The sequence below is a fragment of the Cydia pomonella genome, chromosome 15 (assembly GCF_033807575.1).
Source record: "Cydia pomonella isolate Wapato2018A chromosome 15, ilCydPomo1, whole genome shotgun sequence".
NCBI lineage: Eukaryota > Metazoa > Arthropoda > Insecta > Lepidoptera > Tortricidae > Cydia > Cydia pomonella.
The window spans coordinates 16,516,058-16,532,419 of NC_084717.1; the positions used below are offsets into that span (position 1 = coordinate 16,516,058).

At 37.7% G+C, this 16,362-nt stretch overlaps 2 protein-coding genes across 2 annotated transcripts; both read left to right on the top strand.

Moving 5' to 3' along the window:
* The first annotated feature begins 2,968 nt into the window (after nt 1–2,968).
* LOC133526007 (uncharacterized) lies at nt 2,969–6,632 on the top strand. The gene is made up of 3 exons (XM_061862471.1): nt 2,969–3,074; nt 4,580–4,675; nt 6,302–6,632. Exons 1-3 carry the CDS (start codon nt 3,063–3,065, stop codon nt 6,548–6,550), a joined length of 357 nt encoding a protein of 118 aa, XP_061718455.1. The 5' UTR covers nt 2,969–3,062; the 3' UTR covers nt 6,551–6,632.
* Nucleotides 6,633–14,789: 8,157 nt separating this feature from the next.
* LOC133525589 (cuticle protein LPCP-23-like) lies at nt 14,790–16,339 on the top strand. Its single transcript, XM_061861895.1, has 2 exons — nt 14,790–14,825; nt 15,606–16,339. Exons 1-2 carry the CDS (start codon nt 14,814–14,816, stop codon nt 16,302–16,304), a joined length of 711 nt encoding a protein of 236 aa, XP_061717879.1. The 5' UTR covers nt 14,790–14,813; the 3' UTR covers nt 16,305–16,339.
* Nucleotides 16,340–16,362: the final 23 nt, after the last annotated feature.

Consider the following 16,362-nt stretch of genomic DNA (forward strand, 5'->3'; position numbering starts at 1 on the left):
TATTAATTAAGTGAGTCTGTTTTAAAAAAAAAAATATTGATTATAATGAAAGATAACAAGAGCAAGACGTGCTAAAAGAAACCAGTACTTGTTATTTTTAATAGTTAACAAAAGGTGTACAATTTCATGCGCTTAATCTATCAATTTGACATTTTTGCGACTAAAATCGATAACGGCCTCTTAAAGTGCAATTTTAAAGTAACTAGTGTTAAAATGATATGAAACTAATCTTGTAGTTAAATATTTTTTTTTTCTTATATTTACTAGATTTTAATGAATGTTAATTACGATTTTAGTTACTTTAATAACAATATTATATTGATAGATGTGTAAATGCAAACTTTTATGACATTTAAATGACGACTGTCACTCTTTAGTTATAATTTTTGTTACCCTTTGATTACTGCGATTTTTAAAGAAATAAGAAAGTTTGATGTTGCTTATTTAATGTACAAGTTCATTTCGCTTTGAAATGATACATGTTTGATTTTTTATTTAATATGATTAGGAAATATATCTTGTTTAATGTTTATAGTTTATTTTCATTATTTTGTTTTGTCGATGTTTCTATAACGTGCTGTTGATTACTTTTAAAGGTTACTGACGAAAATAAGGACACAATCAATAATAATGCAAAATCAATGTTTTTTATTTCATAAACGAATAACCGGTAATTTACCGGTTAACCGGTTAGTGGGACCTCGAGTCGGTAAATTACCGGTAATGAAAAACGCCCGGTTATTGCATTCCCTAGGTACATTACATACGCTCCTCAACTAGACGGTCTCCCGAAAAAATACTCTAGAATGATGATTGAGGAACGGACCGAGTACAACAAATATATTTTTTAGATTTCACTTACATACATACACAGGCCTATACGATGCTTGCGTATTGATAACGTGGTTCTAGGTTTGGGTATCGAGCAAGGGCAAAATCTTGAACTAGAAATCGAATTTGCGTCACAGTTTAACTAGGACATTCATCACAGTTATAAATTATGCCAGTTTTGAGACCGGTATGAGCGAAAAGATGCGGAAACACAAGAAATACCGTAACTTAATAGTACCTATATCATGTATATGTGTGTCATTCAAACTATTAAAACCGGCCAAGTGCGAGGCGGACTCGCCCTAAGAGGGTTCCGTACTTTTTAGTATTTGTTGTTATAGTGGCAACAGAAATACAACATCTAGAAAAATTTCAACTAACTATCACGGTTCACGCCTGGCGACAGACGGACAGACAGCGGAGTCTTAGTAATAGGGTCCCGTTTTACGCTTTGGGTACGGAACCCTAAAAATGACTCGATTTTGTTTATAAGCTTGACCTATAACTTTTGGTAGGTCTATATACAACCTATATATGGTTTTATATATGGCTAGATATTATTATGTAGAAAAAAAGTCATAACTGTCGACAAAATTGCACTGATAGAAAATGATTCAACTAATACTACCCTGTGTGGTTTTGGTGTTTAGCACTTTTTGAAGACCTTTCCAGGAAGATCTTTTCATTAATCTCTCTTAAGATAGAATGACTGACGTCACTACAGAAAACTTAAGACAGCTCCGGTACATCATCATCATCATCGTCTCCTAGCCGTTTTCGGCCATACTGACTGCATTCTACCGCTGAGAGCGTCGCTGGTGCGCTCTCAGGTGACTGACGCAGCCAATTTTAACAGCGAATGTGCGGCCACTCACTGCAGGTCAGCACCCCTCCGACGTAATTATATGTGATGGCCACAAGTTGTCTGGCCTTTAGCTCGTCAATAGACATAAAACACCCATCTAGATAGTCTATCCATTATGCTACTTTTACTACAACGTCTACAAGTTTTAGATTTTCTAGGACCTATATGTCTCTGTGTGTGTTGAGTCGGTAAACTATAAAATAATTCGTTATTATTAACTGAACCGCTCCCGGTCTAAGTGCCATCAAGTATCAGTATCTGAATCAGATTGTTTACCAGTGCTATCTTAATTTAAAAGGTGAACAGGGTGGGGCCGCCAAGCGAGCCAATCGTAGGTAAAACATAGAAATAAACTGGGCACATACCAATCTAGAAATTAAAGCTTAAACTTAACGATAGATTAAACCAGACACCGGTCCGGTATCCCCTTCGAGGGTTTTTGAAGGGGTATTTCGTAAGGCTTTGCTTAACCAAAGCCGTTGCTAACTAAAACTTTGGCTTTGTAAGCGCTTCATTATATGGGTAAGCTGATACCCGTTCCTAAGTGCTAACCCCTTGATGGGGTATCGATTATAAATTATAACGCTTATGCCATTTTCAACTTTCTCTTGGTAAAAATAGAAACAAATAGGTATTGCTTATTTATGTTTAAAGAGAAGGATTGGGTGTCTAGCGCGTTGACAACCACAGGCATAATTTTTGAATTAGGATGGGGATAACTCTTTCATTTAGCGTTATCTCTGAAAGGGAAACCCCTTCCTAGAGCTAAGTCAAATGAACGGGTAAACCATTCAAAGGGAATGCCAATGGTTGGGGCTATTCGCTGAACGGCTAAGCCATTTAAAGGCTTTTTTCTGGGAAGGGGTGAACGGGTCCCTGGTTAAACTAAGATCTGAATTTGCTATTTTCGAGAGTTTTGAGGTTATAAAATTTCTAATCTGAAAAAAAAAACAGACTAGGTATGACTTTCAAAGAAAGTTTATAATTCAATGCTTAGTTCTCATTTCGACGAATTTGAGAGAAGGATACAGCTCCAAAAATGTTTCGATATAAACTTTCTATCAATAAGAAAATACCTTCATTTAAATGACAAATTTTTAAAATAAATACCTGCTTTTAGCTAAATTCGTCCATTTTTGTCAGGAAAACTCGTTCACACATTATGACCTCTCTAAATATTAAAATAGCGTCTAGGTAAAGGATTTATTTTATTGTTATCCGAGTCACCAAATCCTGTTTCGATGTTTTCGACGCCGGGCCCGCGTGCCCGCATTATTGTATAAAACGGACCCGCGCAAGGTCGTCTATAGCTAGTCGATAGTGAATTTCGAAAGAATAAGGACGCCTGAACACGTTGCATTGCAATATGAAGACTGTGGTACGTTGCTAATTTGTTATGTGTAGGGATTTAAAATAGTTCTAGATTTTATAAAAAGTTTTACCTCGAAGCCCTGTATTTTTAATATGATAGCAGTTACAGTTACAGTATAGAATGATCACTAGGGTTCGGATGATCCAGTGCAAAAGACATAAGGAACCCTAAGGAGGACTAATGGACTAAAAATCAGTGTCAATCGATAAAATTGTCGATATCATTGTGTCGTAGGTAAAATTTATGTGTAATAATTTTATCGTTACCAATGGTGAATATGAAGATTATGAAGTGACATTACGCCCATAAAAAGTTGATATAGGTAACTCTTAGCGGCCCACCCAATTGGCAATATTTGAATCAATAGCATTAGAGATTGAATTTGTTTCGTTTTAATATCAACAAAGCAACTCTGTTCCCTATCCCGAATGATCACGTAAGTCACACATGGGTCGAAATTCTTTTCGTTGTCTTGTTTTGGACCACTCTGTCATTTAATATTTACCAGTCGCTTTTCGGAGAAAGAAAACATCGTGAGGAGACTAATCCTAATAAGGCCTAGTGTACCCTCTGGGTTAGAAGGTCAGATGGCAGTCGCTTTCGTAAATACTAGAGCTACGCCAATTCTAGGGATTAGTTGTCAAGCGGAACCCAGGCTCCCATGAGCCGTGGCAAAAATTCCGGGACAACGCGAGGAAGAAGAGTAGTTACAGTGTTAGGCGTCACTCCCAAAAGACTAAAAAAACCCCAGTTTACAACTAGGTACACGAAGTTTAATTAGAATATCCCAAACTTTATTAAACTACGCTTTTCTAAAACAAAGCTTTGCCTTAATGCTCAATAGTTCTACAGTTTATCATAATATAATTAAAGTCAGTTTGGGATCCAGTAGTTCTCGATGTTTGTCAGCAATAAAGCCCGATTTAATATAGAGTGCATACAATTATTAAAGTTAGCTAACTACTTTAAAACTTTATGTACCTATTCAGTTAACACCCCTGCATACATATTTGTATGTAGCTAAGCTAATAGTTTTGCTGATTGTCCATAATGCTATACTTAAATCACCTACACCTTTCAAATTTCATGTTAAAAGATGTCCGCTTTTGGCAACCTAATCTCGCAGGCACTTATTTTTTCGATAGAATTATAATAGGTACCTATTATGATTTTTCAGTTTCTATCGATGTTTTCTTTCGAAGTCACTATATAGTAAATGTCAAATGTTATTCCCGCATTGGTTCCAAGAAACTTAATATTTCTAGCCTACACTGAACGATGTAGAGTACCGCTAGGCCACCAGCACAAGCTCAAATGTACAGTCAATGATTGTTAACAGAAAGAAATAAGTCGCAATGAATTAAATCACTTATGACAAACATATATTACATTTCTATTTGTAATATTTTTATAAAGGGTGGCAAATACTTTTGGCGCATTGTTCTCTATCCGCTATTCTATTTTATATATTCTATAAAGATCAATTGCATAATTCAATCTTTTTATTCCAGATCCTAGTCCTGACCTACGCCACGCTGGCGACTTCATCAGCCGTCCGGGACAAGCGAAGCTGGACATACACGCAGGCCTACCCCGTCTCCAACACGGTACTCCACGCCCCCTTCCACGCCGTCAATCTCGTCTGCCTGAACGCGTTGTGCATGCTGCTGGCTCTAGACGCGGGCTGGTAGCTGGTAGCAGTCCTGGTGATTACTCACAAGGCTGTATATACATGCTTAGAGTAAATTAGTTAGATGTCTCTAAGCAGCAGTGCTCCCTGATCCTAGATCTTATTGATATTTGACCATCAAGCTATTTTTCGGCTGCTGTCACAAAAAACTCTTGACTCTCTTTTGATGTGTCCTGAAATCCTGGTAGTTATAGTCTCAAGGTTTGGGCCTTCCATTTTTTCTTTCTTTTCTCCCACTCGTATCAGAATTCTTGGAGAGGTTTGTTAGAAATACCATGAAATTGGAAAAGAAGGACACACACGCACCAACCCCCTGGTCCGCTCCTCCAACATGGTATTCCACGCCCGCCACCACTGTACATGCTACTGGCCCCAGACGTTGGTTTCTACTTCTAGCTCCGGAGCTACCACTACACAATCGTGTCCTGGTGATTAGACTCCCAAGGCTTCCTGCTTATTACATACAGTCAGAGAGTAGTGTAGCTAGATAGCACTGAATTCGGCAACATGCTATTGCTGAATGCACAAGTCAAAGATAAGTATTTTAGAAGAGCAGCAGCCCTCTATGCTATAAGTTTCAGGCTGTTGAATGTTACCAAGGGAAGCCTTGGGTGGTTCGCGCTGTAGATATCTTCTGTGGTAGTAGAATTTAACTACGAGTAGTTACAATTAATTACTTTATTAATATATTTTTAATTCACATAGCAAAATCAAAATTGACGATGATGATATTTTCTCGTAGCATATCTGTTTATTCACCCAGCGGTGTCATCATTTTGTACTCGAGGTTTGTATAGATTTCCACCTGCACTTTCGTTCCAAGTTTCAGGGTTTTTTTTCAAGCTTTTATTTAGTTTCAGCTGTCCCGTTGTCTTTAATCAAATCTTGCAATTTGATCCACTTTCCGGTTTCCGATTGAGCTGAAATTTTGCATGCATGTATAAATAGGATGATGATAGAGCTGGAAGGTGGCCATAGGAACTCTGTAATAAAACAACGCAACCTTATTGTGTTTGGGGTTTTTAGAATTGTCACGATTGGTATTAGTTGCATATGGAAAAAAAAGTTCAGTCAGCGATAAAAGCTTGTACCAAAAATGAAATTTTTGCCAAAAACTTATTTAAACGACGACGTTAGTAACAATAATAAGAAATTAACGGCCCACTTTACTGAATCTCTAAAGCGTACGTACAAATGAGACATTGGTCCAAATTATTTCCCACTAAGTACTAATTTCAAAACACAAGTGTTAAGTAATGCAAACTTGGTAGGTCCTGCACCAAAGATCTAACTCTAAATTATGTTTCTGTGACTTTATAATTGCTCTAGTCCTTATATACTTTGATTAAAATTATTAATCGTATATATCCACCGACAGCTTTAAGACGAACTTTTATTTTGGTGGTTTGGGCATGACATGTAGGTCACATTTTTTGTTACCGTCGTTAGATTGCCGTCAGAGATAATAACTGTTCTGTCCCATAACCGCCAAGCGCACACTGCATACGGCCAATAGCAATAAATGTGTTTTGTTTCTTTTCAGCTCCCCATATACGAGTACCCCGAATCCACGGAGATCCACACTCAGGCCAAGACCATCTACTCCGTTTCCGTGCCCATCACACACACAGTCCACTTGGAACAGCCAGAATATTCGCGGCAGATCATCTACCACAACCCACCAACCACGTATTATAACAACTATCACGTACCCCAGTACACACAACAGGTTTACACGCCACAAGTGTATAGCCCTTGGCCTTATCAACGTTATGCTGATACCTGGTGTTAAGTAAATGTCCAACCATCATATCTGAATATAATGCGCTCGATATCGTCTACGATGTACATATCATGTCAATCGAGCACACTGTGATTTTAAGATTCTGGGCCTGCCATTTTGAATTAACCATGACGTCACATTGTGATAAACAATTTATAGTACAAATCGGTGACAAAGTGACATTCAAAATGGACGGAATGTTACTGGAACAATATTGTAGATAAAACGAGTTGCGACGTTAGTACTTTGCCAATGACGTTTCGTAAATCTATTTATGAGTAAACAAACAACATATTTCGTAACTTTCGCACGGTTTCATGGTGTTTGTTTTAATTTAATTAGGTGACCATTATTTAAATCTGTCTCACGATCTTCATTAACCTACATTTTCTTTTTATCTAAAGGGCACCAGCAATTGGCACTTAGAAGTACCTACATTTGGTCATTTTTTTTATTTCATATCAATATCAATCATTTATTCAGCAAATAGGCCACAGGGGCACTTTTACATGACAATTGTTACAAACAATAAAAATTACAAAATACAATTACAAATATGAAATCGATGAAATAATATATACTTTATTAGACATCTCTAATAAAGTATATATTATTACTGTCTCAAATTACACAAAAAAACTATGATAAAAAAATAAAACCAATGTAAACCGATGTAAGTATAATAAGTTTCTAAGTGTCAGAGAAAAATTTATTTAAAAAAAAAATCATTAAATTATCCTTAGAGATGTAGAGTGTCTTCAAGACTTGAATTCTTATATAAATAATTAAAAGACAAGAAATTAAATCAGACAAGAACCGAATGAAGTGTCTCACGCTAATGCCACTCAAAAGTAAAGTTACATACTTATAACATCACATGTAGCCCGTGTAAGCTTAAACAATAAACAGACCGGTCTCCACAAACAGCACCCGTTCACGAGTATGACGCGTATCTCAGCCATCGCTTCCCTCATAGCATGTCTACCTCGTAAAACTCTGAACGTCATTGTGTTTTGTCTACATTATTTGCCTAGGGCTATCATGATATTTTATGATCGTCTATATTCATCTCTTTTGCTTTTACATCATTCGACAGAGATGCAGATATTTTAGACGATCTTTTAATTTCGTTGGTTGCGGTAGCTCCCCTTTCAGCTGTAGGTCTCCAGTTATACAGTGCGAAATTTTCTCGAGACCCATAGCAACTTTGTATAATAACAGAATGTTTTCACACTGGTTAGTCCAAGCGATTATCTCGCCCGCGCTTGGCAAGCGTTTGAAGTAACACGCAAATTTTGTACAAACGTATTTTTATAATGTGTTGACATTTAAGGTTGTGTAAACTTTTGTTAAAAAGTGTAAGTGTAGTGCGTATGTGTAAAATGAGCTGAATACTTGGAGATTATAATAAAATCTGTCCAAATATGTAAGTGTTTCATTCCTACTCCAACAAGTTAAGTTTAAATTATGCTCCTCTGTGTCATCAAGATTGGCTATTATAACATTATGGCTCCTCTGCACGATGGCTCGGCGCTGGACCAGCGAGATGACCATGCGATGGTTATGGCTCCTCTACACTATTGCCCGGCGCTGGACCAGCGAGATGGCCATACAATGGTTAAGAGCAGCACGCACTATGGAATGGTACATACGTAGGTGTGTATCCACGCACCATCGCTGGCTCACTACCTTTGATGTGCGGACGAAAAACCAACTATCCCATCGCCATCCCGCCGCGCCATAAGCCATTCGACACCACTACCTTCTCTACACGCTGGTCCATCTCAGTGGGCCAGTATGACGGCCCATAGCGTAGAGGAGTCATTATACATATAGACATTGATGAAGCCGCATCAATGTGATAACCGCCTTACGGTATTAATTTATAAAGTTATAAAGAAGACAAAAAGCGCCGAAAACGCTTAGTTGGGAAACTTGGGATTAGTTGTCAAGCGGACCCCAGGCTCCCATGAGCCGTGGCAATAGTACAACGCTAGGAAGAAGAAGGAGGAGTTATAAAGAAGACATGTCGAATAAACAGGCAATTTAGAATTATGAAAAAAGTACGTAGGTGAAACGTCAAAGATATATAATATAGTAATATAAGGTGGCTGTGGGCAAGACCGGCATACTTTATTTATTTTTTACATTGGAGTATTCTAGCTCCGTTAATTATTCACTTACGTGACCGCTTGTAATCACATACGATGAAGAATTTCATATATAATAATTAAGCTATAGTGACAGATCATTTTAATCATTAATTAAGCAAAAACAATAGTATTTTAAAAATTCGGCGATTAGACGGACTTCCCGTGTAGTTTAAGGTAAGTCCGTCTAGTAACGTTATCAGCCATACTATGGGTGCTTATGTGTTCGTATTAGAATCCTTACAAAGAATGAAACCAGACATTGAAAAGTGTACTCTAAACTTGTTAATATAGGGTTTAGATTCGAAATAAACACAATTTTTCTTATTAAAAGGTAAGTCCGGCATATACTACGTAAATGGGGTGGTAAACCTTTTTTGGAAAATAATTATACGTACTTATTTTTTTTCTTCTCAAATAAAATACCAATAGTCATTTTAAATTTACTCGTTGTTTTAAATTTACGGAGATCAAAGAGGGTTACATAAATAAGCTCATAGGAGTAGCAAGTTTAAATCAAATAGTGATTGGCAAATCAAATTCCATAACACAAGTAGGTACCCTACATACGTAAATTTTCAGGATAAGTAAGGCGAAGAACCCACGTCACATAGCGGCGTGGCACACACGGTACAGCGTTGGCGTGGCGCGTAACCTTGTATCACGGTGTAGGCAAATCGCCTAAATCACGATAAGTACAATAAATGTTCCGAAATAAAAAATACGTATGGACTCGTATGGCTGCAGTGATTTTAATCTTCAAAACTATCAAGAAAATATGACTGTACAACCGTATTCTAAAATTCAAGAGGAGTAAAAAGGGTAATAATATGTGTCATAGGTATAATAATGTAACATATGAAGGCCCGAATCCCGGTAGGGGCATTTGCGTGTATAATCTACACAGATATTTGTTCCTTCAGTCATGTTTGTTTTTTATATATTTATCTATATGAGTTTCTATATGTCGTCGCCTAGCATCAATAGTAAAAGCTAAGCTATGCTTAGCTTGCGGCCAATATTTATTCATTGATTTACTTAATAGGTATTTTCTTATTTGTATTTTCGGTTACATAGTGCTGAGGATAAAGAACACATTTCTTTACTAGTTTCGAGATTAAAATTGTTAATAAATACAAAACACAAACATCATACGCAATGTCGTAAAAATGCGTATCTGTAGTAACCTTATAAAATCGCAATAAATAATATTGAAGCCATTTAACAGTTGGTAACCTCTGATTCAAGGAAAGTCCGGCATATGACGGACTTGCCTTGTGCATAGTAGACGGACTTTCCAACTTAGCAAAATTTTAATGTGATGAATGATGGAACGTATAATTACAAAACCAAGCCAATATCTTATAATTTAAACACATAATAAAGATTGCCGGGTCTTATATTACTTACGTAGTCGAGTTCTGGTGCAAAATCTGATCACAAACTATTTTTAACAATTTTATTTGCAAAGACTGTCGCACTATCACTTCGAGTTCCATACACGTAATGACTTGTTTACGCGGATTGCTCTGAAGTTCGTTGTCACAGCGCCATCTGTTTTAGAGTGAGGGAACTAGCGCGAAAAACTGACTTATAAACTCGACGCCAAAGCGGCAAACGCTTTCTAATTCAAGAGTTATAATGTGTTGACGGACTTGCCTTGTAGACGGTCTTGCCCACAGTGACCTTAATTGGAAAATTTAGAAGCAAAAAAACTAATATAATCTTTGTGGTTGGCTTCATATTCTAGTCTCATTGGTCATATCTAAGTCTCATTGGTCTAACATTGTTTATCATATAAATACATTGAAAATTGGGTTGCGTTATTATTTTAATTGAATTGATTATGCGGGCAAAAAACAATGTTCAATTAAATGCATTTAATTTATATATGTCAAATCTTACACAGATCAGATAAACCAAGCTTGTACTACGGGTACTAGGCGACTATATACATACTTAAATAGATAAATGCATACTTATATACATAGAAAACACCCATGACTCAAGAACAAAATATATCTGTGCTCGTCACACAAATAAATTGCTTGAGTCATGAACTCATGACTCAAGAACAAATATCCGTGCTAATCACACAAAGAAATGCCCTTACCGGGATTCGAACTACTTCATAGGCAGGGTCACTAAGACAGGTCGTCAATGGACATAACATTGATATACTTAAATTATAAAATATTATTTTCAACTATCTTCTATGGGCAGGCAGTACTGGCAGTAGGCATCTAAGCGTTGTGTTAAAAAGTTTTGTACCAAATGCTAATTTAGATTAGGAGCCCTATGATACGAGTATAGGGCACTCAGACGACGATATATATAATATACACACACTTAAATACATAGAAACATCCATGAATCAGGAACAAATATCTGTGCTCATCAAACAAATAAATGCCCTTACCGGGATTAGAACCCAGGACAATCGGCTTCATAGGCAGGGCCACTACCCACTAGGCCAGACCGGTCATCAATATTAATAAAAATGAGTTGATTTTGTCAAAATTTTCAATCTTTTGTCACTGACTATTTTTCGTTCAAACCTCATTTACGGATTTATAGATCGTGTCATTCACGAAGACGCTTGCCTTGACTTGTATTGTCATGTTATTAAATGCTAGATTTGACAAATCTGCGCGTCATCGTGGATGACACGAACTGTATCTGATTTGTCACGAACAACTTACAAAAGATACAAACAAACATTATAATATAAAATAGTTATAATAGATTTTAGTTCGCAACATTAGCGAATAGTTCTAACAAAGGAATCTTATAAAAAAGCGGCCAAGTGCGAGTCGGACTCGCGCATGAAGGGTTCCGTACCATTTAAGACATATTAAAAAAAATCTACTTGCTAGATCTTGTTCAACATTTTACCACTTTGGACACACATTTTACCACTTTGGAAGTGTCTCTCGCGCAAACTATTCAGTTTAGAAAAAAATGATATTAGGAACCTAAATATCATTTTTGAAGACCTATCCATAGATACGCCACACGTATGGGTTTGATGAAAAAATTGTTTTTTAAATTTTTGACGTATTAAAAAAAAAACTACTTACTAGATCTCGTTCAAACCAATTTTCGCTGGAAGTTTGCATGACAATGTATATCATATATTTTTTTTAGTTTTTTCATTCTGTTATTTTAGAAGTTACGGGGGGGGGGGGGGACACACATTTTACCACTTTGGAAGTGTCTCTCGCGCAAACTATTTATTTTAGAAAAAAATGATATTAGAAACCTCAATATCATTTTTGAAGACCTATCCATAGATACCCCACACGTATGAGTTTGATGAAAAAAGAGTTTTTGAGTTTCAGTTCTATGTATGGGGAACCCCCAAAATTTATTGTTTTTTTTTTCTATTTTTGTGTGAACATCTTAATGCGGTTCATAGAATACATCCACTTACTAAGTTTGAACAGTATAGCTCTTATAGTTTCGGAAAAAAGTGGCTGTGACAGAATCGGACAGACAGACGGATATGACGAATCTATAAGGGTTCCGTTTTTTGCCATTTGGCTACGGAACCCTAAAAATGAAGTAACTAATTTTATTCGGACAAACTTGCGGGCAGAGCCTAATAAATGATAAACTTAAAAGCAAATCATAGTGTGGGCGTTGATTTAATTCTCAGGTGTAATTATTCCATTATATTAAACCCTATCAACTCATAATATTCTTGACGCAAGGTGACCAGGCCTAAAAAGTAATATAAACGTATTTTGACAGCAATTTATCGAGGCAGCGCATGCGCAAGGCGGACGTTTTAGGCCAGGATCCCAACACGTTATCTTATTACAGGTCAATTCTGCTTATATCACAAAGTCAACCCCGGTTAAAGATGCGCTTTTCAATATCCATATGGTTTATTAATTCTGTACTTAAGAATTAAATGTACTGTCCCGAAGTCAGTTACTGTATTGCTTATAAGTTAAATTTGTAAATAATACAACGTTATTTGACCGATATTTTACCGGTTTTAGTCGTAACTAGAGCTAAACCAACAGTGCAAGACAAACATTTTATGTGGACAAGGTACATTTAGCGAGGTGGCGGCGCAAGAAATAAGGAACCTATTTACGTTGTGTCCGAGATATACTTTTTTGAGGCGCGAGGCCCCTCGGACCGCGAGGCCGTAGGCCTAACGCCGCCTCTGTAAACCAAGATAACTGCAGAGATTTTGATAGCACAGACTATGAGTGTTATTTATATGCCATAACTTCATAAAAGTTTGACATTTAAAATAACACTTGCACAGTTTGTGCTTAAAGCTCTGCTAAGTTACCTTAGTCTATAAGTATAGACCACCAAGTGATCAACCCAACTTGTCAGTAGAAAAGGGCGCGATTTAAAAATTTCTGTGGTAGATCAAGCCTAGCCGCCTATTTGTTTCAAATTTACCGCCTTTTTCTACTGACAATTTGGGGTTGAGCTAGTATAACTTTTTTTAATACTACGTCGGTGGCAAACAAGCATACGGCCCGCCAGATGGTAAGCAGCCATCGTTGTCCTCTGGCAACCTTACTCACCGATAGGAACACAACACTATGGGTAGGGTCTAGTGTTATTTGGCTGCGGCTTTCTGTAAGGAGGAGGTACTTCACCAGTTGGGTTCTACACTAGATCTGGAATGACAACCGCTGTGCTGTGCCCTACAACACAACACAAAGCGAGATGACATTCACAATGCCCATATCTCTCTTTTAGTTTAAGGATGTACCCGGGTCCAAAACTCTAGTTGCAGCGTATTCATTAATGTTACAAATTTGATCTTTGGGACCGGAACTACCTACGATGAAACGTGGGAAACGCCGCAGGGCCACATAATGCTCGTATCGAGTTATAACTTTACTGATTGCATCTGATGGATTTATGTTTCTATTTAATTTCTAAAGCAAGTTAACACCTGAATGGCAGTTAATGTAGTTCATACTGCCTGAGCATAATTATAATTTTCGAGTTTTGTAATATTTAAGAATTTTGTGCAAAAAATACCTCATTTGTCTACCGGTTAGCTATATTTATTAACACGAGAAAAAAACATAAGGACATTTTTATTACGTGTAGACATAGATAAGAAGTATATATCGGATGTGGCCTGTAACACGAGCAAAAAATTAAACTGTAGACTGTACTTCTCAAACTGACCAACATTTGTTCAGCGACTTTTAAAAACTATGAAGATTATAGACTTCCTATTTTTCATACAAATTAAATATTATCTTCAATGTACGTTGTCATCTGTGTTATTGACGTTGCTTGTCACGCTGTTAACTTAATAAAATTCGCAATACATTGCGTCTTAGAATAAACTTTAAAGTATGGTATAAATCGAAATACAAGTTATTTTCAAAAGTCACTGAACAAATGTTGGTCAGTTTGAGGAGTACAACCTACGGTTTAATTTTTTGCTCATGTTACAGGCCACACCCGGTATTATCAAATTTTATATCAATCAACACAAAATAAAAAAATACAAAATAATTAATTTAGTACAGGTATAACCAGAAAGTCTTGTCTTAGTCCTTAAATAAAAAAATAAATAAAAACAAAACATGATTAGTAGGGCCTCGATAATTCGTCCTGTGTACGGATTATCGAAGTCCTACTACCTATCTTGTAATCTTGAACATTATTGTGTTCCAATTTTTTGTAAATTTTCATAGGTTGGGCTTCCAATTTTCAAGATGTCGTAAGTAATTCACCTAAGGTAACGACACAGTAATTGATAATGTGTGTAATGAATACCTACTTTATTTTACTAAGACATTGGCAATCTCAATAATATTAAAAGTAGTCATTTGATACGCAAATTCTCTTGCAGCAAGGGACTTAACGCTCAACCATGACGTTTTGCACAAACACTGTAGGTAACTAATCTCGATTCATCGAAAGTCAATCATCCCATGAGACGTTAATATATTCTAATTTTAATGTGTAGCATTGAAATTAAGGTGTTGACACGGTTTCGACATCTGGATCAGAAGGAGGGATGTCAGCCCTTGCGACATTCCGTTAGACTCTGGGTTACTATAAAACCTCGGCAGATCCAACACATGGCAACATTGTTTCGAAAAACGTCGACCAAACCAGTGAAAATGAAATTCTTCGTAAGTTGAATTTTTTGTGTTAAGTGATTACATTACTGCATTACTGAGGATTACAAACTGGTTAGCCTCGTCATTTAGACGATTTTAGGCCAAATATGTGACATTTGAATCAAGGGCTAAGTTTTTATCGCAGTGAACTTTTACTTAAAGGAAAACAATTTAATTTGTTTAAAGGGTTCTCAGACGTATTTAGTTGCCATCAGGACCCCTAGTATAAATTTATTCGATAGCCAGACGTGACGTACGCGTTTGCGCTAAGTGTCATTTTGTATGGGATTTTGAGTTTCGAAAACGTCCCGCTTGGCGCGCTGTTTCTAAATTGAATACAAAATGAGACTTAACGCAAACGCGTACGTCACGTCACACTATCGAATAAATTTACACTAGGGGTTCAGATATGTATATAGAAGCGAATAAGATAAATATTTAAACACTGTGTTTTGATAAGTCGTTAGTTATATATTTTGGAATATTCTTTACAATGCATTCTACACATATGAAAAACGACTTTTGTACCTAATACCTATAGCCTAGTTATTTTCCTTGAAAAAATCGCTTACGAAAACTAAGTATCGCCACGAGAACTTTTTGAGCCTAAATACTCTGAATACACATCTCTCTATACTATACCTGATAGTCGAGCATCAACATCAACCTAAAAATTAGTTGGCAACGGCTCTAACACTAAATTCATTCGTAGGCCTTGCGTCTTGCGTAGCAACCTACGAATTCAGGTATAATCTGCTGAACATATCATTAATTACGTGTGTGTAATTCCAGGTGTGCGCCCTTCTCTGCCTGGCGGCCTCGGCCTCCGCCCGCGTCAAGCGCGGAATTTACGGCGAGCCCGGAGGCCTGCTGTCTCCCCTGAGCGCCTCTTCTCTCCACTCAGCGCCGATCCTGAGTGCTCACTCCCTCGACTCAGCGCCGATACTGAGCGCTCCTTCATCGCTGCTGAGCCACAGGCCGCTGTTGAGCGCGCACTCGCTGTCGCCCTACGCTAGCGCCCATTTACACTCCGCGCCTCTGCTGTCGTCATCCCTCCATTCCGCGCCTCTGCTTTCCTCTCCCTCCCTCCATACCGCTCCGCTGCTCTCCTCTCACTCTCTACACTCAGCTCCTCTGCTGTCCGCTCATTCTGCTCCTCTTCTCTCCTCATCCTCGCTTCATTCTGCCCCTCTCCTCTCCTCTCACTCTCTTCACTCCGCTCCTCTGCTCTCCCACTCCGCTCCTCTGCTATCCCACTCCGCTCCTATAATCTCCCATTCTGCTCCCCTGCTCTCTTCCCACTCCCTTCAATCAGCTCCTCTGCTCTCTTCTCACTCCCTCCACTCTGCCCCTCTCCTCTCCGCGCACTCCGCGCCCCTGCTCCACTCCTCACCACTCCTCCACTCTGCTCCTCTCCATACGTCCCTGCACGCACCCCTACACTCAGCCAAACTGATCGCTGCCCCGAGGTACGCCTCTGGTTGGTGGTAAATTGCTCTTATACCAAATAAAAAAGCTTTAATTTATTTCCTGTTTTTTTTTAATCCGC